General features: G+C 36.2%; 1 protein-coding gene across 5 annotated transcripts in view; it reads left to right on the forward strand.

Annotated features, from left to right (window-relative positions):
• LOC145665261 (glutamate receptor ionotropic, kainate 2) overlaps positions 1 to 25,478 on the forward strand; it is a 1,060,711-nt gene that overhangs the window by 799,996 nt on the left and 235,237 nt on the right. For all 5 annotated transcript variants that reach the window (XM_081732555.1, XM_081732559.1, XM_081732565.1 and 2 more), the window contains exon 3: positions 22,387 to 22,638. In XM_081732555.1, the coding sequence (XP_081588681.1) occupies positions 22,387 to 22,638 (252 nt within the window). The remainder of the gene's footprint in view (positions 1 to 22,386; positions 22,639 to 25,478) is intronic.

The raw sequence follows: 25,478 nt of genomic DNA on the forward strand, positions 1-25,478 counted from the left end.
ATATAATAACTTAGGTTATCAATTATGTGCAAATTCTCATTGCTTATCAACAATTAACGTAAAACACACCTGTTGCAGTAATTTTACGATAACAGTGTTAGCAGAGGCTCCATTTCTGTAAAAAAAAAAAAAAAAAAAAAAAAAAAAAAAAAAAAACACCCATTTGACAGACTTGCATTAAATAGCCTTTTTACATGCCAACACTGCATCAACTTTATCACATTTTGCCACCAATGGATAAATGTTGATGCATACTGCAATTATACACAGGGATTCACCCTCAGGAAACCAGTTTTCTACAATTAAATTTTGATTTTCTTCATTTTATACATTGTTTTATTTTACACTTTCGGTACTTTCTTTCGTTACTACACAAAAACGTTACAAGTTCCAGCCTTGGTCATGATCTCGAAAATATCTACATAGAATATGCTTTCATTTGTTTCAAGTCTCATGTCTTTATCGTTCTTAGATCAAAAGATATACGCAATCAAACTTTGGGTTGTGCAACTTTACGGTCACACTGTATAATGGTTGGCTCGGCCTCCTTGGATTTCTCCTTCAGCTTTCCTAGTCCTTCCATACTCAAAAGATTAATATATACGAAGTGTACAAATGTTACAAGTCGTAAAGAAAGTTAATTTTTAACATGTATTTACATTGTCATGTGTTTTATTCGAAAAGAAGAAATATAGTGAGTACATTAGGAGTACAAAAGAAACATTCATATTTTAACCAGCTAATAGAGACCTGCACGGGCCGAATTTTTCGGACCGAACCCATTCTAGCCCGATTGAACCTAGGCCCGGCCCAGCCCGGGCCCGACAAGTTTTGCAGATTTTCGGCCCGAGTCCGTTCCGGCCCGGCACGATAAGTTTTTTTTTTTTAAAAAAAATCTTGGCTCAAGCCCGTCCCGGGCCTGATAAATTTTAAAAGTTTTTGGCCCGACCCAGGCTCGATAATTTTTTTAAAAATTTAGCTCGAGCCCCAATCTTTCTCAAAATTTAGTATTAAACTTGACCTAACCCTCAGAAACATTTTCTAAACTTGTTGACAATCTGACGCTTGCCTCCTGAATGGTACCATTGCCTCCTAGAACTTTGCCTGTCATCGAGAGAACAAAAACTACATTTCCTGTAATAAAAATCTAACTTAATTGATTTTTAGCATAAAGTGAAGATGACAATATTGTTTAGCGACAGGCAAAACTTCCCCACCCCTTCTTGTCATATTTTGGGTTCAGTGAAGGTCAAGGTCAGAGCTCAATTTGCCGCGCAATGCCTGCAATCCTCTATAGTCAAAGTGGAGCTGTTAAGCAACACAAACTGTAAATAGCTATTGCATTCTTTGTAACATTTTTCATGGGCACACTTCTTCAACATTTGGCTTTATTCCAATTATCGTTTAACGAAAGTCAATAATTGTTAAAGAATTGCAATTAATCGGCCCCAGCCAGACCCGACCTGAAGAGAAATCAGTGTCGGCCCGCTCAAGCCCGGCCCGGCCCAAAGAAGTAACAGAGTTGGCCCGGCCCGTGCAGGTCTCTACCAGCTAATGGGACCAAGAATTACTGCAGGCAATATTTTCCGATCCTTCTTCTGCCTCTTTCATACAGAACGCTAAACTTAAATTCTCGTACGAAATTCAAATACTTTGTATGGGCGTTTAGTGAACTACCCCACCCTTTTACTGCCTTTCTAGCTCAAGTATCAAAAAATGCTAAAACTTCTTGTTCTTCTGTAACAAGAGGCGTTCAATAACGTTTGCACAAATGGTTGTTATTACAATATGATCATGAAAGTTTAGGCGAACATACTTTGATCCTTTGGATACAAGGCCATATCACGTAATACAGCCTCCATTTGCTGTGTCCCATCTCATCCAACGTTCTTTCCAAGCCTTAAATGCACTTTGATAAAATTAATTGTTTCAACCAAGAAATGTGGGCGTTGTTACTGTCAAATGTTTTTGTTTGCAGATGTGCCTTCAAAGAACCAAACAAGGAGAAATACTAAGGAGATAAGTCCGGGCTATAGGAAGGCTGAGGGACTTCCCACTCCGTCCGGACCATAGAAAGGCTGAGGAACGACTTCCCATCCCGTCCGGATTATAGAAAGGCTGAGGGACGACTTCCCATCCCGTCCGGACTATAGGAAGACTGACGGACGACTTCCCATCTCGTCCGGACTATAGGAAGGCTCAGGGACGACTTTCCATCCCGTCCGGATAAAGGAATGCTGACGGACAACTTCCCATCCCGTCCGGATATAGGAAGGCTGACGGATGACTTCCCATCCCGTCCGGATATAGGAAGGCTGAGGGACGACTTCCCATCCCATCCGGATATAGGAAGACTGACGGACGACTTCCCATCCCGTCCGGATTATAGGAAGGCCGAGAGACAACTTCCCATACCATTTCCATGATTTTATACTGAGTTATCATGGGGGTGTGAGGCTTGGCATTGTCATGATGGAGTTTGATGACTTTACCTTGCAGCTCCGATATCTTGATCTGGAGAGCACGTCGTACCTTATCCAGTAACAAACAATAACGCTCCTTGTTAATTGTGGAGCTATACTCCAAGAAGTCTATGAAAGTAGCACCGCACTGATCCCAGAAAAAGGAGGCCATAATTTTCTTGCCTGATCTGGAAAATCTAGGTTTTTAAGACAGTTGCAACCACCATTGGATATTCATGCGTTCCAATCTGTGATCTTCATAAACCAGAAGCAACTTTCTATGAATTGATGTGACTGAGTCATCGCTGGTTTTTAATAGGAATTCTATTACCGACTAAACACCGTGCTCGTGGGTTTTCTCGGGGTTCTCCCGTTTCCTCCCACTTTTTTCATTCCACCATTACACTCATCTTTCATTATCACCGTCTCCTTAGCCTAACCGGCATAAGCGTGGGACGTTAAACTTAAAGATTTCATTTCATTTTTCCATTACAGACTGTTGTCGAGTCCAGGTGTTTACTTCAGTGTCCATTATGGTTTACCTCTGAACAGTACGAAAGAATAATTATTATCATTTTGACGCCAAAGGATCAACTTATGTTCATGTAAAATTTAATCATCATATTGCAAATAATTAAATATTGTACCCATATGTGTACAAAACCTATTGAACGCCCTTAGTACTGTTCTCTGTCTTTTTCCGCTTATGGAGGATCAACATCTTCAATGATTCGCTTCCATTTTACTCGGTCCCAAACATCATTCTCTATTAGCAACTTTCCTCCTATCTCCATAATCACACAATCTATTCATGTTGTTCTTAGTCCTCTTCCTCTTTTATGTTCTACTTCCATCTTCATCATTCTCTTGCTGACATAATCATAATTTCTTCTTATAACTTGACTACATCACTATAATCTTCTCTCTTGCGCTTTCTTCGTTATCTCTATCACTAACGCTGTTTCTTGTTCTTTTGTTTCTGATTTTATCCAACTTGGTAAACACACTTGTTTAATTATTTTAAATGAAAAGTCCAAATACGAACATGTAAGTTCTCTAACCTTAAAGAATTCCGAGATGTGGTGGACATCCTATAGCAATTATCAGTGATGATTTCAGGGGGATGTCCAAGGAAGGAAATTCCCCTCCCCGGGATTACGAAGTTCTCCTGGGGCACTTCCTTGATCGTGCTTAACCTGGTTTATCAGTATTTTTACAGCACTTCTTTTATAACGTAATAACCACAGTTCATATATATTTATATAACTCAAAGGCTACTGATTTATCAAAATCCATTTTACACACTGTATACTTGATATTACCTTTTATTGTAGTACGTAACAAGTTAAACAAGTACACTCTTTAAAAATAGTACATATAGATTTCACGAGATGGATCCTTTCTTACGCATTTTTTATTTTTTCGTTGTTATGACAACTAACTCAGATCGTCGAACCACTATTATAACAAAATATAATCGTATAACAACCAGAAAAGAAATTACATCTATTTCTCTTTTCATATTCTTCTTCTTCTTTTCTTGAACAGCTTGTGCATAATTTGAAAGTACATTTTGCCCACAAATACAAATAAAGATATAATATAAGATGTTGAAATACAGCTCACAGACGACGAGAAGAACCCTAGCAGAAGTAGTGTGACGTAGGTATGGGCTGGCCCACTTTTCGCACGGAGGTTTCTAATAACACTACGGAATAGTACACAGATAACTTTACCCGGAGTAGCAGACGACATCTAAGTATAGGCCACACCTCAAAAACCGAAAATGGACTTGACCGTGTCGTTGCCCTTTCCCCTGTTTTAGGGTTATTCTCGTCATCTGTGAGCTATGAAAGTATCGTTGTACTTTCAGCCCCGTTTCTTATAAGTCATCCGGGCAAATCTTCCCAAATCATCAGTTATAATTGTAAAGAACCCTTTTCACCCCCTTCCAAATGGAATTTCTAAAACATTCCTCTTTCACAAATTCTATGTTGTATCCAAATTTCAAATCTCAATCAGACGTTCATTAGTAACTTAAGTCATACTTCTTCTTTTGCAAATAGAAAATGAAAAAAGAAAAATTTCAGTTTAACGTCCCACGATTATGTCCTTTAGTCTAAAGGATTTTTGAGTTTAACGTCCCTTTTCAGCAGCGAGGCTATACGAGATGTGTATCTACTGATTAACGTGGAATCCGAACCACATGAGCTCTCGCCGGGAATCGAACCTTGGTTTAGGCTACAGGAAATGATGAATAAGGCAAGTTAATGATGTTGAAAGAATTAGTGGAATGAGAAAGTGAGAGGAAACGGGAAGTACCCCAAGAAAACCCATGGACACGATGTAGTCCACCACAAATTTGCTTGGGCGAGGATCAAACCAGAGACCCCACACACCAGAGGTAAGATCTCTGGGCTACAGTGCTGTCTTTTACATTAGATATTTTATTAATACTTTAATATTCAGCTGTAATTAAAACTTACCTTCAAATAAATGAAACTTAAACGAAAAAAATAAAGCCGAGTTATTTGTCTGCAAGAAAAAAAGATACAACGTCAAATTCTTTCTACTCTGCTAACTGGTTCATAATAGCTTAGCTTTGCTGTCTTAAATAAGTCAAACCACAAAAGAAATCACGGAACAGAGCAACGTTTATTTTTTAAAAAAATAATAACTGTGTAACAGTTTCACCAACTAACTAAACATTTTGGAATGCAGGACTTAAAATTGACGAACAGTGGGACGAGTTATTTGAAAGACAATTTGAAGCTTAGTTTTGTACCGGACCAGGGAAGGGAAATGGATCTGTGGTGTTTAGTTTCACTTTTGACAACTTTTGTTACGATTGGCTGAATCCGTTTTGATCAGCCAATCAGCGTTCAGAACCATTTCCTCCGGGATCCTGTTATATTTATAGCCTGTGACAAACATCTTGGCATTTCAGCTAAACGAATAAAACGCAAGCTCTGACGCTACGTTGCCAAGTGGAAAAGGTGTGTGACTATAGGTAAGCAGACAAACTACAGCACGATCGGATGACAGGGGATAGACGTGGATGTGTGCAAAATAAACGTGGCAATACCGCTGGCCTCTCATTTGCTAGCAGCATTTAGAAGGAACTTGGAGCGCCGCCTTCAAATGCCAAGATGTTTGTCACGCCGTTTAGATGCAACTATCTCATGTTTTTACAGTGTCTTATAAAGTCAGTATATTGAGTTAGTTGGTGAACCTGTCACACAGTTATAATTTTAAAATAAACTTTACTTTGTCCAGCGATTTCTTTTTCAAGTTTTTATTGTGGCAACATTTTCCCTCAGAACTTATCTCGACGTAGTCTCAGTTCATATAAATTTAAAATTTATTGAATTTTTTTTTTAACAAATGCGACAATCTTGGCAATCACGCTCAGTGACGGCGATTGGACGTTAAAAGTGGGGGCGGGAGCAAGACATAATCTGAATATTTGTATATCAGTGTTATTTTCCCTGGTTGTTTCTAACACTTTGTTTGACGAAACGTTGTATTACTAATAGGATACTATCTTTTTCAGTTAAAATACCGTTTATCCTATTTCATATTTTATTAAGTAAATTGACCAGAGCAACGCAAGTATTAGTCCTTTGTACTCTTAAACAATGAAGGTGTAAGAAGAGATTTGATTCCTTGCTCATGAACATCTTAAAATTCTGTCTGCAAAATTCTGTGATTAGATTATTTAATAATAAATTTGCAAAGCAAGTAAATAGAAAGGATAGTATTGATCATAGTAATGAACAAAGATGTTTGTTTTGTAGAAGTTATATTGAAACTAGAGATTAATGAACAACTTATATTTTTAATTCCAAACATGCCATTAAATATATTTTTTACTCTTAGAAAATGGAAGATACTACATGGTACAAGCGTGAGCTACGACATTTAAAGAAATAAGCAATTGCAATATTAATTGCTTTAAATTGAAATTAAAACGCAATTTCTGTAGCTTTCTTAACTCCACAGGAAGACAAATATCCAAATACGTACTCACGCAACGGCAAATATTATATGATACCATTTTATCTACGAACCAATAACGCATACAAAAACTTTAATTTCCGAATGAAAATACATTAAGGAGTCACTTCAAAAAAAGTGGGGGTGACAACTGCCCCCTCTTGCCCCACGAATCGCCGCTCCTGATCACACTTCAGATGTTCATCCAGTCCAGTAACACTTTCATTCGAATTCATTTAATCAATTAGCAAAAGTGTTTTCTCCCTTTAATATTTCAAAAATAAGTGATTAAATCAACATTTTATTAGTAGTATGTTGAGTTCTGAGAAGAGGGAAAATAAAGAGCACCGAAAGACTATATTTTTTGGCACAGGTATCCATTGCACATGAATGATTCCATGAACTTGTGAGCAAAAGTATCTCTCCGTGCACTTGAAGCATTCGTTTATTGGAAATGAAAGTTCATGTTTCCCGAGTTGACTCGAAGGGTGAACGGGATGTTGAACGATTTATGGAGCTTTGTAACCGTAGAGCATCAGCGGCCGGAATGGCCAAAATGGCTTTCCCAATGCTTTGTGATGAGACTGGCCTTCGTCCAAGAAAGTGTTAACAGGAAATGGTCCTGTCTTTTTTCCGTTTTTATCTTCTTCTTTTTTTTGGGGGGGGGGTTAACGGGATGTAACAGAGAGTGAGGTACACTTGAATGAGTCGGAGCCAGACACGATAGAGTGTTGCTTGTGTTCCAACTGTGGAAAGAACTCCCCTTTCCTCTCCCCTGACGGTTGCTTGTTGTTCCCTGGTTTCACACGTATCAACAGCGTACCCCCAACCTCTTCTTTCACAAACGAAGCGAATCGGCCACGGAACTCTGATCAGTGCTGCCACTAATTGGGGGTTACTTCACAATAGGGGTTGCGAGATTGCCACGAAACGAGAGCTCTTATTTTTTTTTTTTTTTTTTAACGGAAGCGTTGAATGGTGGAGCCAAAAAGATAAAATAAATCGAATAATTGTAACAAAAGTTAATGGATCAACATCGTCGTTACGACAACAATCAGCGTAGCAAGTAAGACAATGAAATGGCAAGTTTTGTAGATTCAATTAAGGTAATTCTTGGTTGTCTTGAAGGGCCTAAGGAAAAAAAAAAAAGAGAAAGAAAATGTGGACCCGAATATTTCTTAAAATGTTAATCTTGAATAAATAGCTTCTATAATGTTAGAGTTACGTTACTTCAACGTAAAAATTGTCATATACTATCCGTACGTTGCTTCAGAACAAAAAGATATCATGTCACTGGTATGCTACTTCATTACAAAAAATTTCCTCACACTGCTATATTACGTCACCACCAGCGGCGCAAATCTATCTTCAACATTGGGGAGGACAAGTAAAACCGGTTTTTTTATTTTTTTTATTTTTTTAAGCGATGCTCAAAATATTTGTGAAGTTGAAAAACAATCCTGTGGAGGATCAGGATGCAGAGTTGTCTTCAACATTGGGGGTAGGCCAAATTTGAGGCTTATTCTTGGGGGACATCAATTTCATCTCACTTTCCTTTGTGGCAATCAACAAATCATCACATTTCTCCCCCCCCCAAAAAAAACATTTCGAATCAGATTATTGGAGGGGACAGTCCCCTCCAGTTCCAAGATTGGAGGGGACATGTTCCCTCATCCCCCCGGGATTTTCGCCAGTGGTCACTACAAAAATGTAATATTACTGCTACAAAATAGGTGTCACGTCAGAAGGGCTCGGAAAAACGGACTCGGTCATAAGGACTTGAGTCAAAATAGCCCTGCAACAATTCGTTCCAAAGATTCTGAATGGGATTGTACTTTGGGGTGGGGTTTCGCACACTTTGGGTAGATATAAAATCATCATTTCATTACAACATACGAGTACACTTTATGTTTGGAATCAGTATCTTGATAAAATTAGAAGTCCTTCTCGTTCCCAATTTTCCGTACTTAGATGAAGATTTGTCCTAAGAACGTTAAGATATATTTCTTTTGTCATAATCTCGTGAACATACACTAACTCTCCAACACCTGATGAACATATAAAACCCAAACCATTACACTTCCTTGTCTATGTTTTACAGTAGAATATTTACAGTACTGGAAGTTCTTGATATTTAGCTATGTATTTACTTGTCAAAACATTTTTCTGCCATCATATCTACGCAGATTCAACTTAGAATCATCGATATTCCCACCAATTTTTAGGCTTATTTAGGAAAGCTCTACCGAATGTAAGTATCATATATTTCTTAATTTGGATAATTATTATTTCTGTCTAGCTATATTGAGCTCCACCGTGGCTAAGTGGTTAGCTTACCCGCCTTTAGCGTGGGAGACCCGGGTTCGATTCCCGGCGGGAGCTCATGTGGTTCGGATTCCACGTTAATCAGTAGGTTCACGTCTCATATAGGCTCGCTGCTGAACGGGACGTTAAACTCATAAGCAACTCAACTGTCTAGCTATTCTACCATTAAACTCCCATATTAACTCCACACAACATAGTGCACTAACCAGATAAAACATTCTCACTACCCAATACTATTTGAATGAAGTAGTTGAGCTCTTACTGAATATTTATAACTTTGCAAATTAAGAGCATTTTTATTGTTTTATAGTCGTAAAGTAATAATTAACAACCAATATACTTAGAATTAAATTATGTTATACTTACTATTAACATATGTAGTAACTCCATAATATTTTACGAAGGCAAGCAAACGAACAGAAACGTGAAGAATACGACTAACTTCCTCGTTATTACCTGCCTGTCCCGATACTTTGTTCTACTAGAAATAAATACTAATGTAGCACACGTTATCTCGTAAACGAACGGCGGTCGGTCAAAAATCAGTTCAGATTCCCGTTTGTAGAAACACTCTAGCCTAAATGTATGTGATACATATACCTCCTTCTATTTTTTTTTTTTTAATATTGTGTGATATACAAAATGCGAAATTCAAGATGGCTCCCATGATGTACACGGAATCATTCAACGCAGTTTTTACACCAATACAACATGTAACATTTCTTTTCCTCCTCTTTGTTACTGTCCTGTTATGATACTTTTTCCTATTTAGATAGATATGTCAAATACAGCACACCCTATCTCATAAACGGATAGTGATGAGTCAAAAATGAATTTACATTCTCATTTGTGGGAAGATTCAAGCCTAAACTGAAGTGTAGAAACATATCCCTTACCGTTTAAAAACTATTGTGTGTTATGCATTATGCCGGAATTTAAGATGGCTTCCACGGAGGTCACACTTCCAAGCAATGCAGTTTTTTTTTTTTTTTTTTTTTTTTGCAATAATTCCAATTGCAACATTTCCTTTTCCTTCCTCCACCCGTGTCGTTATTACTGGCCTGTCTCAATACTTTTGACTAACCCTGTATATAGATTCACTTGTATGTTTTTACAACAAAACTAAACAGGTGCTTTCCAGATAATATTTTTCATAGTAGTAAATATTTTAATACTTTGTTCCAGGGGTGGAAGTGGAATTTCAGAACTAAGGGAACACAGAAACAACTTGCAAACCGCTTGCTGTAACCTTGAAAAATGAAATGAAATCTTTGAGTTTTACGTCCCACGATTATGGCGGTTAGTCTAAAGGAGACGGTGATGATGAGTAATGAATGAAATGGTGTAATGAAGAAAGTGGGAGGAAACAGGAGAACCCCCAGAAAACCTACGCACACGGTGTTTGTCCACCACAAAGTTCACTTGGTGGGAGCTGGGATCGAACCCGGGAACCCAAGCACCAGAGCTGAACGCTCTACTAGTGATGGGCAGTGGGAATATTCCCGGTGGGAAGGAATTTTAAAAATGGGAATATTCCTGGGTTTTTTCCCTCGCATACAAATTCCCGAGAAGGAATTTATTTCCATCTCTTTACTTTATCTTCCAAATTATAAGAATCAAATGACTAATTACTTTATTTTAATATATTATGATTTACATCTAGGTTTTAAATAATTTAGAGGTGAAAAATTTTTAAATTCTTTTACTGTACTTTACAAAACTAATAATATGAATTTTTAAGTTCCATTTCCATTTGCACTAAAAAGTAGCGAAGTACTAATTTACTCCTTTACTGATGATGAAAAGGAACCATTTTGTAAAGTAATGTAGAATTATGTAGAAATAGACATGAAGTAGTATTAATAAACCCTGAACCACCGTTAGTAATAGATGTCGGCCTGTACCCTCTCTCTGACTTGAATTTCTGAAGAGGTACTCGGACTTCTCTTACATGTGAATTAAGACATGGAATTCGAGAAATGGGCAGGAAGAAAGGTCGGGTGTGTCAATGTTACGTGCAAAATTATAAAGATAAGAAAGTATCTTGCAAATATTGTGAGCCCAAATGTTTATAAAATAGTGGGAAATGTGTCTTCTGGCAGTTACCCAACCTAATTTGTTTATAACATTTAAACATTTAATATGTTTATAATATCAGTAGAGTCAAATTTAGAAAATCCACTTACATGTAAATTTAAACTGTTTAGTGGTGTAAAAGTATGTGGACTTACTATACCATTTTTGAAACATATTTACTTTCATAGTACATATTGTAAATAAATACCCATTTATTCGTACTCTCTAAATATAATAAAATATTAATAAAAATAACATAACATCGTTCAGAATCTACATTTTAAAGAATCCTCTGGAGAGAACTGTAACAATATACTGTGATTTATAAAAAAAGAATTTAACTTTGAAACCATAATATAGTAATAGAATGCAATTTTCTTTGTGATTCTACATAAATTCCAGGAAAAATTTCCATTTTGGGAATCTTCCCGGGAATATTCCCGAAAAATATCTTCCCGGGAATTTACCCATCACTGAGTCACCGCGCCCTGCTGTAACCTTGAATTGCAAGACGGTCAAGATTGTAATCAGCTTCATTGGAAAACACGAGAGTATGCAGCAAGCTGAATTCCAGTAACGAAGTTATATGGAGACAACCTTACATTCAGTGTTCCATTCAAGCTTGACTCAAGCGTTTTACAAGTCAAGTCAAGTCAATAACCAATGAACGGCCAGTGATGATGGTCTAAAGCATCGCTTGCAAGTACAACAAAAGGCAGATTGTATGAAAGCATGCGTTTCAAGTGGAAGCGTAGAAAACCAAAAGCCAACCACGCGCCAACTGGCAGAAAGCTCTCTTGCTACTAGGGCAGTCATTAATAGAAATTATTTGATCAAGCTATGTCACGAGAATACAAGCCCAGAAAGACGGAGACACAAGCAAATTTTCATGAGGAACCGATTTAAGTGGTTGCGATTGTTGCAAAACAACAAACAAACAAAATCAAGATTGTAAGGAGACGCTTACAACTGCGTCCTTATCGCTTTCAGTTGCTGGAAGTCCTAAAGCTACAGTCTACAGTTCACGTGAAAACATTGGAAATGAAATGTTCCTGCATGACGATGAAGATTTTCTAGGTCGTGTCGTCTTCAGTGATAAATCGACATTTCACTCATAATGTTCGAATCTGGAGTTCAGCAAATCCCCACGGGATGGTACAGTTGCAGCGAGATTCCTCTAAATTAAATGTGTTTTGTGTCATATTCCGGCGGAAATTTTATGAACCTTTCTCGCCTATCTACTCGATGTCTGCCGTGTGACTAATGGTGCTTACATTGAACACTTGTAGCAAAAACTGCTTGAGTTGCTCTTTTATTTTGTGTATTATTTATAATTGTAGGTTAACTAACTAACTAACTCTATGGCCTATGGAACCCGAAGATAGAAAGCCGCGATCACAAAAGCTCTCCACTGACTTCTATCCTTAGCAAACTGGATGCAGTTATTTTGTATTCCTATCTCTGCGAGATCCATCTTAATATTGTCCTCCCATATGCGTCTAGGTCTTCCTAATGGTCGTTTTCCGACTGGTTTTCCAGTTAAGACTTCGAAAGCGTTCCAACTTTCTTCCATTCTGGCTACATGACCTTCCCACCTGAGCCTCCTAGATTTGATGGCCCTAACAATGTTTGTTAAGCCGTATAAATTATGTAGTTCCTCGTTATGAAGTTTCTGTCATTGTTGTTCCTCTTGGGTCCGAATATTCGTCTCAGGATCTTGTTCTCAAATACTTTCAGTCTACGTTCTTCCCTCAGAATAAGAGACCATGTTTCACAACCATACAGAACAACAGGTATAATTATCGTTTTGTATATTTCATGCTTCAAATTCCTAGGCAGAATTCGCGACGACAAGAGATTATTATGTTAATTGTAATAAATACCACAAAGCTTTATAACTCCAATATTTGTTTTGAAACACCCTGTACTCTTATTTATAATTTCATCCATACTGCTTCAGGCAAAACCAGTTTTAACTTGTTCTCTTGGTCTCGCTGAGTACAAGAAGAATGTAATTTTAATGTCTGCGAGAGTATGCAAGTTTAACACATATGATGATAGACTATGGAGTTCTTAGAAAAAGTGCTTATGTTTTGTAAACAAAATGCCTTTATACTCTATTAAAAATAACATCCAAATGACCTGAGAATATCATAAATGCTGAGCCTCATTCTCAACAAACGTGTTGGACTATCTCACATCTTAGGTTAATCTTTAATCTCTTTTCCAGAAGTTAATATATCTCACACTACATTACCAAAGCTTTTAATCTCTTGTCTCACTTCATTAAGTGTCCAAGCTGTTTACATTGTATTTAAACGCTTACGAAATGTAATAACAAAAGGTATTAAAATTGCAGTGGGGGAAGGGGTAGTAATATATATACTGTGACACTGAGTATAAAATTTAATGGTTTGTTGACGGCATCTTTGTTATAAAAGATCACATCATAGACGATAATCCTCTGTCAGAAACCACGTGATGTTGCTTCGAAAACCACAATTGACAGGCACCAAAAAAAGGACGGTTCAGAAGGGAGGGGGTTAGAGTTGATAATTTCTTACAAGGTTTCACTGGGATGTTTATTTTTCCCCATCCTTTCCGTCAAGCACGTTATGGCTGCACTATAACCTGAAATATGAGCAAATATGAAGAGGGACAGAAGAACGCCAAAAAAAAAAAAAAAAAAAAACAATAAAAATAACGCCGCGAAAAGATCATTTTCTGTAACATCACACTTGATTAGTCCTGACAGGAGCGAGGGTCATTTCGTGGCTGGAATGATAGGCGTCAAAATAGGCAATATGGGAAGCAGAAAGCCATTTGGAATTGTCCTATGGTGTTATCGAATGGGGGATACGGAGTGACTGGCTGGTTGCTGACTCTAAGGATACATGTATACACACAAGACGAGGAGAGAGAGATATTGATGCTGCTGGGTCATCCTTCAGCCAGGAATGTAAACAAACCATAAATTCAAGAGAGAAGGAAACAAAAGAGGAATTTATGGGAATTCAGAATCCATTACTGAAATTTCGAAGGTAATTGCAACGAAAAAGAGTGGAGATAAAATATTCGAAGATATCTATCTATGAATTCGTCGTTTATTGCTATCCAAAAGTGTGAAATGTATAAGTGAATGTTACGAGTTATAATTTCTGCAATGCGGAAACTAGGGTTCATCCTTCTGTGCCACACACTATTTTTTTTCCACTTGAAAATGGTTCTAAAAATCAGCATCTGTTTTACTTCAAGGCGTTTCCTACACTACAGATAAGTATGGTCCTTAAATTTGTGTATTTTATTTTACAAATTAATGTATTTGTGTATTTTACTGTATGAATGCAATATAATTGTGTGAAATGTAATTGTATATTTTATTTTTGCCTTGATTTTTGTTTTAAAAAATGTGTGATCCATAGATTATCTATAGCAGGGGTTCTTAATCTCTTAAATACCATGTCCACTTAAATGATTTCGCGTTTGGCTGCGGCATACGGAAATAATAATAATAATAATAATAATAATAATAATAATAATAATATTTGGTCTAGGAATTAATTCGTGCGGTTTCACAAAAGATGGCGTAACTAGCTTATTGTCCCATAGTTTCGTTGATCCAAACATGCGTTGAAAACTACTGTCATTGAGCATCTTGTTTAGTATATGTCAGTTGCTTGAAGCGGAAACAACAACATTTTTTCTTCAACTGAAAATGGCGTATTTTGTGCCTGATAAAGTGTTTTTGCGGGGAGTTATTCTTCATTGCTTTAACATGAAGAAAAGTGCTACCGCAAGTCATCATATTTTAGTGGAAGTGTTTGGTGACCATGCTCTAGCTGAGCGAACGTGTCAGAAGAGGTTTGCACGGTTTAAAGGTGGTGATTTCAGCTTGGAAGACCAAAAGCAATTTGGACAGCCAAAAGAATTTGAAGATGAAGAATTGAGAGCATTGCTTGATCAGAATTCGTGTAAAAAGCAGGACGAACTTGCAGAAGCATTTGGAGTTGAGCAAACAACAGTTTCGAAACGTCTCAAAGCCATAGGAATGATTCAAAAGATGTCTTATTGGGTTTCACATGAATTGCAAAGAAAGACGTTGAAAGAAGAAAAACCGTTTGCGAATTGCTGCTTCAAAGACAGAAAAGGAAGGGATTTTTGCATCGAATTGTAACTGGTGATGAGAAGTGGATTCATTACGAGAATCCTAAACGAAAAAAGGCCTGGGTGAAGCAAGGTGAACCAGGTCCTTCACAACCGAAACGAGATATTCATTGTGCAGAGGTTATGCTGTATATATGGTGGGATTTGAAACTTGTGGTGTACTATGAACTTCTGAAACTTGGTGAAACTATTAATGGACACCGCTATCGACAACAATTAATGCGTTTGAAGCAAGCTCTGGCCTGAAAACGACCAGAATGGAATAACAGGCATAATAAACTTATTTATCAAGATGATAACGCTCGACCATATGTCGCAAAACCGGTCAAAACCTATTTGGAAAATGTCGGATGGAAAGTGTTACTCCACCCGCGATATTCACCAGACACTGCTCCGTCTGACTACTACTTGATCGATTGCATGAATAACGATTTGATTGGACAGCGGTTCACTTCTTCAGAAAATATCGAAAAATGGATGTTTGATTAGATTGCGTCAAAAGATGAGGAATTCTTTCGACACGGAATCCGTAAATTGCCTGAAAGATGGGAGAAAGTAGTGGCTAGCGATGGACAATATTTTTGTTAACGTATTCATTTACTTTGTTTTTGAAATAAAGCTTCAATTTTTATTAAAAACCGCACGAATTAATTCCTAGACCAAATAATAATAATAATAATAATAATAATAATAATAATAATAATAATAATAATAATAATAATAATAATAATAATATACAGAGTGTTTCAAAACAACACCGACAACGTTTGGGAGGTGATTCCCGACACCAAGGTAAGACAAAATGAATAGACCAACATGGGTTTAGAAATCTGTCATTTCGGAGTTATAGGCTGCCGAATACATGAAATAATAAGCTTTAAAAAGCCCATAGCTCCAAAATTATGGGACCTACCGTGGTCAAGTCAAGACTTCACTTAGGAAAAGTATGCCTCCTATCCAAATATCCAAGTTTCAGAATTCTGTGATATTTCCGCACAACACTTTTTATAGAGGAGTTGGTGAGTACTTCAAACTATATGCCCGTAGTCAAACTTCCTTCATAAAAATTGTTGTGTGAGTACCTTAGAGTTCTGAAACATGTAAAAAAAAAAAAGCGCACATATTAGTTCCTAAGTGAAGTCTTGACCTGACTACGGTAGGTCCCGTAATATTGGAGCTATGGACCTTTAAAGTTGAGTTTTTCATGTTTTCGGCAGCCTATAACTCCAAAATGACGGATTTTTGCACACAGATTGGTCTATACTTTTCGTCTTATTTATGTCTCAGGAATCACCTCCCAAACGTTTTCGATGTTGTTTTAAAACACCCTGTATATCGTATCGAATCTTATCGAATTCTTGAAATCTGCCCCTAAATTCAGCCTCAGTTTATGAATTCCAGCAACGCGGAATGCAGCGTGAGGTCTGTACTTCCACTATGGTTTCAAAATCCGTCAGATTAATTCATTGCAGTTAGCACTTGAACAGTACCAGTTTTATTTTAAAGTTTTGATATGTTGGAACATTGCTTGATATATTCACTCCCACGCCCTTCTCATAGACTAGCCTTATTCATTTTTAACGGTCTGTAATTGTAATTGGTTTCGGCCAAGATCCAGTATTTCTATTACAAAATACTTCTGAAGATTGTTTACAGAGCTCAAGAGCTTTACAGGCCTCTATTGGCAATAATGATTCAGGGAATTCAGACTACATATGTCAGAGATCAACTTTTGTGAACTCAGTATAGATTTTCAACCTGATTGGTCGCAGCGACGCAACTATGCTAGTTGTCTCCAGGGGCATGAACTCGCCTTAGTTCTCTCACCTGACCAACTAAACCAAAATGATTCCCAACTACACTTGATATTGGCATCACACAGTAATTCTCCTACTCCATTTTCTCTTCAAGTGGTAAAGCTTGATTTCAAAATTGCAGAACATAATTTAAATTTTAGTACAAGATAAAACATCAAACTAATTAGTATTTGACTACCAAATAATCTGAGAGTAGCATGCTTGACATATTCTTATAGTCTTATCATATCAACTACAAGTCACAATGTTTCTGGAATTATATCGAGATGTGCATATGTGTAGAATGAATCAACAGTCTGTTTTTTTAGAATAGAATGTTGAATTATGACAGTCAAGCTGTTCTCTAGAGAATTATACTTGGACATTTTGCAAATCTCTTTAATCGATGTAAGTTAAATTAAATCACAAATAGCCGGAACTAAAATTGAACTTTGCGGGCTCTTTTGGATGCAAAAGTTTTTACAAAGTCCTCAAAAGATAGCTTTAAAACTAACTTATGCTCTATGGATATGATTCTAAGGTTGATGGGTCATTGTTGTTCTGTTAAGTTTCTCAGGTATTTTTTTTTATGATCTGCAATTTGCTGAAACTCCTTTCCTTGCCTAATATTGAAAATAAATATTTGTCCAGTTTTGCGCCCCCCAATCCGGCGCCCAGGACACAAGCCCCGCCCCTTTGTTACGTCACTGATTGGTAACCTACTACCCTGTATAACTTCTTTGTGTTATCGCCAAGTGAACTGTTTTATGCTTCTTTAATGTTACAAGTTGATGTTTAAAGTGTACAGACTTTGCTCGAATCAAGAAAAAAATTTTAAAAAATATTTTTATAGATACGCTACATGATAGATATAGGGCATCAAATATGCATTTAATGCACTTTCTTTATTCCACGGGTTGTCTGAAATAACTCTTCGAAGCGTTCTATCTGTATTTATTCTTTAGAAACATGTCCCGTGAAGCATGGACTGATTTTCTTTTGTTTTATTTTGTTCTGTTGGAGAGAGAGAGAGAGAACAAAAATGAGTTCTGGAGACTGGCGAAGGATTAAAGGAATTAGCTCTGGTGTTGGCCGATCGAGTTAGCTGGCTTCAGGAAATCCCCCGAATTGGATAAAGCGTCAGCCGCCCCTGGCCACTGATCCCAACTCGATAATTGCATCTCCTAGCTTTGACCGTTGTCGTCGTTTCATCCATTCTACCACCAAAAGAAGCGAAAGAAATTAAAAAAAGAACTTTTGATGGTTATGTAAGGGAAAAAGGGAATTCCCTCAACATTTGTGCCGAAAGGAAGTTGCCCTCATTAACTTCTGCGGTTGGTTTATTATTCAATTACTGAAATTGCGAAACTCAATTGAAACATCTAATGGAGTTTGTGATTTTTTTAACCTTTATTTTATTTACTTACTTTCATCTTTGACCAGTAACCAAAGCATTTATGGTCTCCAGATATGGGATTTCTTGAACAAAATAAAATATTAATTTTTATTACTGTTGCAGCATTATTATTATATATATATATATATATATATATATATATATATATATATATATATATATATATATATATATATATATATATATTAAGCAGTCGATATTTATATTACAAATCTGACAATAGCGTGAAAGTGAGAAAGATTCATTCTTTTAAATGAAAATGAAATAGAACTATTATTTTCTTCCTAAAACTATATAGGGTGTATCAAAACAACACCGCCAACATATGGAAAGTGATTCCTGACACCAAGATAAGACAAAAACTATAAATCAACCTGGGTGCATAAATGCTTCCTTTCGCAGTTAGGGGCTGTTGAAAACATGAAAAAATTAACTTTAAAGGTTCATAGTTCCAATACTATGGGACCTACCGTAGGCGGGTCAAGATTTCACTTTGGAACCAATATGTGTGCTATCCAAAAGTACATGTTTCAGAATCACGCGGTATTCACGCAACAATTTTTATAGAGGGAGTTTGGCTACGAGCATATAATTTAAGGTACTCAGCAACTAGGCCCTACCTCTATAAAAATTGTTGCGGAAGTACCGCAGGATTCTGAAATATCTATATTTGGATAGGGCACATACTATTTCTTAAGTTAAGTTTTGACCTGACTACGGTAGACCCCATAGTAATGGAGCTATGGACCATTAAATTTTATTTTCTCATGTTTTCGGTAGCCTGTAACTCCGAAATGACGGATTTCTGCACCCAGGTTGGACTGTACTTCTTGTTTTATCTCGGTGTCATGAATCACCTCCCAAACGTTGTCGGTGTTGTTTTGAAACATCCTGTATATTAATATAGTAAATATTTTGATTTTTGTCTTATTGTAAAAGCCAACTTTAATATTGAAAATTTGAACGTTTTAAACTTCTTACAACGACCTTAGTTTACAATTGAGGTGGTGAGCGGAACAGTGATCTAACCCACTTTTTTTAAAAAAAAAATGGAGAAAAATCAGGTCAAACACATGTGCTTTTCGTACAATATACCAAAAGCAACCACAAGTGGTTGAATGTGTCATACAAAAAAAAAAAACACATGTGTTTAGGTTTAACTTGATTTTTCTCAATTTTTAAAAAATGTGAGTTAGACCACTGTTGCACTCACCCCTCAATTATCCTATATTTTATTATACAGGGTGGTTCATAATTATCTATCTGATGTTTCAAAGACAGCGATGAAGAAACTAGCAACATAACTCTCTTACCTTTTCTTAGAAGAATTTTAATCTCTGTTTTCCATGGTATGGTTCACTAATGCGCCATCTAAATCGATACATGCCTAGAGACGAAGACCAATATTGTCATAAGCTGTTTTACAGATCCGTACGGGTATCCTGTGGATTTATTCTGTAATAGCTTCCCGTAATTCAGTAAAATTGCGTATGTGATGCTAATACACTTTGACCTTTAAAACAACCCACAAGAAAAAGTCAGATGATTCAAATCGGGAGATCGAGACAGCCACTCCACAAACTCTCGTCGACCAATCCAGAACAAAACACACACGCTGTTCCAGAAAAAAACCTTTCCACTATCCTGTTTGGCATACACTAACGGTTCTAAGTCCAGTGACGGTTATCCCTAGTCTTAGGCTACACAGTGTTGCCATATCGAAACTTTTTTGTCCAGAATTACGAATGCTACAGTCAGTCAAACAACATATACATAATTATGGGATACCTTAATATATTTTCTGATCAACTATCCATTATTTTATGCAGTGCTGCATTTTTTCTAAGAGTTGTTCAACAAAGTGAAAGTTATTATTATTATTATTATTATTATTATTATTATTATTATTATTATTATTATTATTATTATTATTATTATTATTATTATTATTATTATTACAATACAACAATAACTTGCCAATGGAATCGAAAAAAAAATTTTGTCATAAAGTTCAGTTTTAAAATCATTGTCACCACAGGTATTCTGCCATTATTGATAAGTCATTTGCTGAGAAAAGAAGCTTCCATGCACTAAGGTCCTCGTCTTTCTCTTAAGGTACCTGTCCACCAATTGTAATCTTTCTCGTCTCATCCTCTTTTTACTTCCACCGTAGCCTTCATTACGTCCCTCAGGCCACAGTTTCTTCTCAGCCAATGTCCCAAAAAGTTTCTCAACTTTTTCTATTACATCTAATATTGTTCGTTCCTCTGTTATTATTTCAAATACTTCCATCCACGATATGATATTTAAGAATTCTTCTTTAAATCTCGCATGATTTTTTTTAAAAAAAATAAGTTAATTATTTATTCATTTAATATTTTAACCTAAATTAAATTTAATTATCCCTAATTTATATTTTAATTATTAAATTTAATTACATATTAAAATTATATATACAAATATTTAATTTTCACAAAGTAAGCAAGATTTAAGACATCTTAAGAATAAATTTAAAATTCCAGTTTATTTTACAGAAAACAGAAAGATAATTCCCCTTCTAAATCTATCCATGGCTTTGGATTCGATATCGTAACAAAAGAAACACTGGCCAAAGCTTAAACACACATTGTATAAATTATAATGTGTTACAGTTTCGGATATCTAGCATATCCTTCTTCAGACACTACATATACACATATAGTGACTATATAGTGTCTGAGGAAGGATATGGTAGATATCCGAAACTGTAACACGTCATACTTTAAAACCGTGTGTGTTTAAGTTTTGATCAGTATTTCTTTTGTTACTTTTATAAATCATTGGCGGCCGCGGTGGCTCAGTGATATAGAGTGTTCACGTCTGGTGCATGGGGTTCCTGGTTCAATCCCAGCTCGTGCCATGTTAACTTTGTGGTGGACAAATACCGTGTGTGGGGGTTTTCTCGGGGTTCTCCCGTTTCCCCCACTTTCTTTATTCCACCATATCATTCATTTTTCATAATCACCGTCTCCTTTAGCCTAGCCGGCATAATCGCGGGACGTAAAACTCAAACACTTCATTTCATTTTTCTTATAAATCAGTTACTAAAAGGAGACATTACGCGGGTATCAAATACCTCCAACTAACTAACTCTATGGCCTATTTAACCCGGAGGTTCAATGCCGCGTTCACAAAAGCTCTCCACTGACTTCTATCCTTAGCTAATTGGATCTAGTTTCTACTTTGTATACCAATCTCTGCGAGATCCATCTTAATATTGTCCTCCCATCTGCGCCTAGGTCTTCCTAATGGACGTTGTCCGATCGGTCTTCCAGTCAAGACTTTGAAAGCGTTTCTACTTTCTTCCATTCTAGCTACATGACCTGCCCATCTAAGCCTCCTAGACTTGACGACCCTAACAATGTTGGGTAAACCGTATAAATTATGTAGTTTCTCGTTATGAAGTTTCCGCCATTCCCCATTCCCGTTCCTCTTGGGTCTGAATATTCTTCTCAGGATCTTGTTCTCAAATGCTTTCAGTCTATGTTCTTCCCTCAGAGTAAGTGACCATGTTTCGCAGCCATACAAAACAACAGGCATGGTTACCGTTTTGTATATTTTAAGCTTCAAATTCTTTGACAGAATTCGCGACGACAAGAGATTTTGAACCGAATAGTAACATGAATTTAGTCGACATTGAATTTCTTCGTGTATATGATTTTCGTCTGATCAAATACCTCTAAGGAGATTAAATGAATATTTGAGTTTTACGTCCCACGTTTATGGCGACTAATCTAAAGGAGCTGGTGATCATGGGAAATGAATGAAAATTGTGGAATGAAGATAGTGGGAGGAAAGGAAGAACCTCGAGAAAACCCATGCACACAGTGTTTGTCCACCACAAAGCGCACTTGGCGCGAACTGGGATCGAACCAGGGACCCCCACGTGCCAGAGATGAACGCTCTACTACTGAGCCATCGCGAACATCTCTAAAGAATATAGATGAAGAAAAAAAACATTTTAAATCTAATATAATGGCTGAAACACTTTCTTTCATTTTTGCTAAACTGACCATCACATTTAATTAATACTAAATGTTTTAGAAACTACGGTAATACCATTTGAACACTTGAATTGGGTGTACTAACTTCTATTATTTGTTTGTTCCAGCATGTAAACAACTGGAGAATGGCATCCAAGCAGTGTTTGGTCCGAGTGATCCAGTTCTGGGTGCACACATCCAGTCCATCTGTGAGGCTTTGGACATCCCCCACGTAGAAGTAAGAATTGACTTCGAACCCAGTTTCAAAGAGTTCTCCATCAACCTCCACCCCTCCCAGGAAAATATGAACAACGCTTTCAAAGATGTTATGGTCTATTTGAATTGGACAAAAGTGGCCATCATCTACGAAGAAGACTACGGTGAGTGAAATTTAGATTTTAAAAAAAAAATCTGTAATGGATACGGTCTTGTTTCTAAAATGCCTGGTCGCCTATCTATTTTTTAAAAATCATATTCCATCGTCTATACGCAAGAAAAATTTGATTTCGGTTTTGGTTTTGAATACAGGTTGGAAACGTCCTGAGTCTGCCATGCAAATATCCTGGACTGGTATGCAACAGCCCTGAAAAGTTGTGTAATGTTGGTTGTATAAAGACAAGGCGCGCAATGAGAATTCCTTATAATAAATATCAAGTCTGACAAGGTACACTCATGTCAAAAATGATTGTCGCATATCTCTATAACTGTCTTCTTGTAAGAATATAATTTGATAACGATTTTGCAGGGTACTTTTAATACTGATACTATGTGTATAATCGGTAATGTATATTTGTGATAAATTTCATACGAAAATAATTATAAATACGAAAATTAGAATGAGTAAAACAAAATGTTGTTAAATGGACAAGGAAGTTTATTTTCGTTTTATTGTTCTTATTTGCTGCTCTTTTGACATGAAATTTGCCACATACATGTCTTTGCCGATTATACACATACTAACATTGTAAGAAATGCCGGGCGAATTCGTTATCAAATTAGACTATATTCGTACAACAACGTATTTATAGACATGCGACAATAATTTTGGACATGAGTGTACATTCGCGAAGTGTCCCTTTGGGATTCATGTAAAATTGATTCAAATGCAAACTTTTTCGCAGTCCAATGTGTTTTGTACTAATTTTAGCGGTAATTTGCATATTTATGGGCCTTCACGTATATCTGAAATTCAATCATACACTATTATAACGCTCGGACAAAAAATTGTTCTTAGTTTCTTTAGAAACAATTAGACATAAATGTGGGGATATGGAAAACAAATTGTATCAAATACTGCTTTTCTGATACATGTTGCCCACTCCGACCGCCATCTTGGATCCGCCATATTGGATTCAACTTTTGGTTTTTCAAATGAGAATAGGTATAAGTGATACATCAAATTCATGTAAAATTTTCTCGGAAATTCACTGGTGTAATGAATTTTACCATAGCTTGTACCGCTTGGAATGTACCGTATTGCATATTAAATCCCTCCAGGCACTTCGCGAATAGACTTTGCAGAATATCACTTACATTTACACTTTCTTTTATTACAAAATAAATACAAATATTATTTAAAAAGTAGTTAACAAGTAACCAAGACAACATGATAAACTCGTCAATTACCGTTGAGTTTATTTTTCTAGTCGCTGCCTTAACCTAGATTTTTGGGTAATTCATATTCTGGCCACACTGTAATTTCTATGGATGGCAACACTGAAAATTCTTCCGATTCGTATTTTTGTGGTGTAGAATAACATTATCTATTATTGTGGTAAGTTACATTTCATTATCTCTTTTCACTTAGGAAAAACGGGCAAAAGAAAAAATGATTAGCTTTTGAGTCATTTTAGTAGTCTGTCCCTTTAGCACAGTTGATCAAGATCGCTAGTTTTCTTTCGATAGTAAGAAGCACAGATAAGCAAGGGCGCCAATTACGTTGGAAGGGGACCCGTCCCCTCAAGCTCATGTGGGCCCCCTTACTGTATTTGTAAATTTTCAATATTTGGCATAATTTGAATGTAATTTGTTTTAAAATCCTCATATATGATTTCTGCATCTGAATGGGCTCCCCAAATTTGCAGAGAAATCGGCGCCCTTGCAAGGCTATTTATATAATAGCTATTTACTGTATCTCACACACAGATAATCCACATAAGATTAATTATTTGTAGAGCAACCCATATTATGCTTTATTTTTTTAATTATGCTTTATTTTTTCCTAATTATGCTTTATTGTTAATTTCAATCATTGTTTCACATTAATTGTGTACGATGTATAATATTTACTATACATTAAATATTATAAATATCTTGATCTGTTTATTAATATTTTATGCAGCCAGTTTCTTTCATATTTAACGAACTTTCTACTTAATGCACTGTAAAGCGATATGCTTTACTCCAGTCAGTTTTTTCTATCACTTGTGCACATCTTAAAGTTGCATATATACAGAAAGGGAAATTAAAAGATGCCACCAAAAAGTACAGAAAGTGCTCAAGTTCAAGAGTTTCACATAACAATATAATGTGGAGTTCTTGTATACTATTTGTTATTGGCGGAAAGTTTTCTTCCTCTTTTCCTTTTTTCTTTTCTCCACATCAAAGGATTATATCGAAAAGTTTACAGAAATAAAAATAAGCTTTTCCTTGTTGCATTGTTATGTTCTTAATGACTTTGCAATTTTCCAAGAATTGTGCTGTTTAAATTATGCTTTATGCTTTATTTTCTAAAATTATGCTTTAAAATTAGTTTCTTCTGAACCTTTAGACAACCACAACCATGTTTAAGGTACCAACCATATGTGTAAATTGCTGTTATGCTTTTTATGCTTTTGGGTTGCCCTAATTATTTGGATAGTGAGGAAAATAAGTAACCCAGGGCTAACGGTTATTAGATAGTGATGAATACAAATGATGCAGACGCCAGTGGTTATTTGGATAGTGACAGACGTGAATAAAACAGATATTAATGGTTAATTAGATTGTTTTATTCTACCATTTTCTCTTATATTCCTGATTGGTAAAAATGCATCTATTTTTATGTATCTTCACCCAACTTTCCAAAATTTATGTGGGTGCATATGCAGGATGTGTTATATGTTTTCAGGCCAGTCTTGATATTTTTTGAGTGTTTTCTTTTTAGTTAAAATCTTTTATGAACAGTGCCATAAAGAGCTGTGTTCGATTCTATTCACAATAGAGTTCAATTTTTCATTGT

Source organism: Thermobia domestica, chromosome 1, assembly GCF_964235325.1.
Source record: "Thermobia domestica chromosome 1, izTheDome1.hap1.1, whole genome shotgun sequence".
NCBI classification, from domain to species: Eukaryota; Metazoa; Arthropoda; class Insecta; order Zygentoma; family Lepismatidae; genus Thermobia; species Thermobia domestica.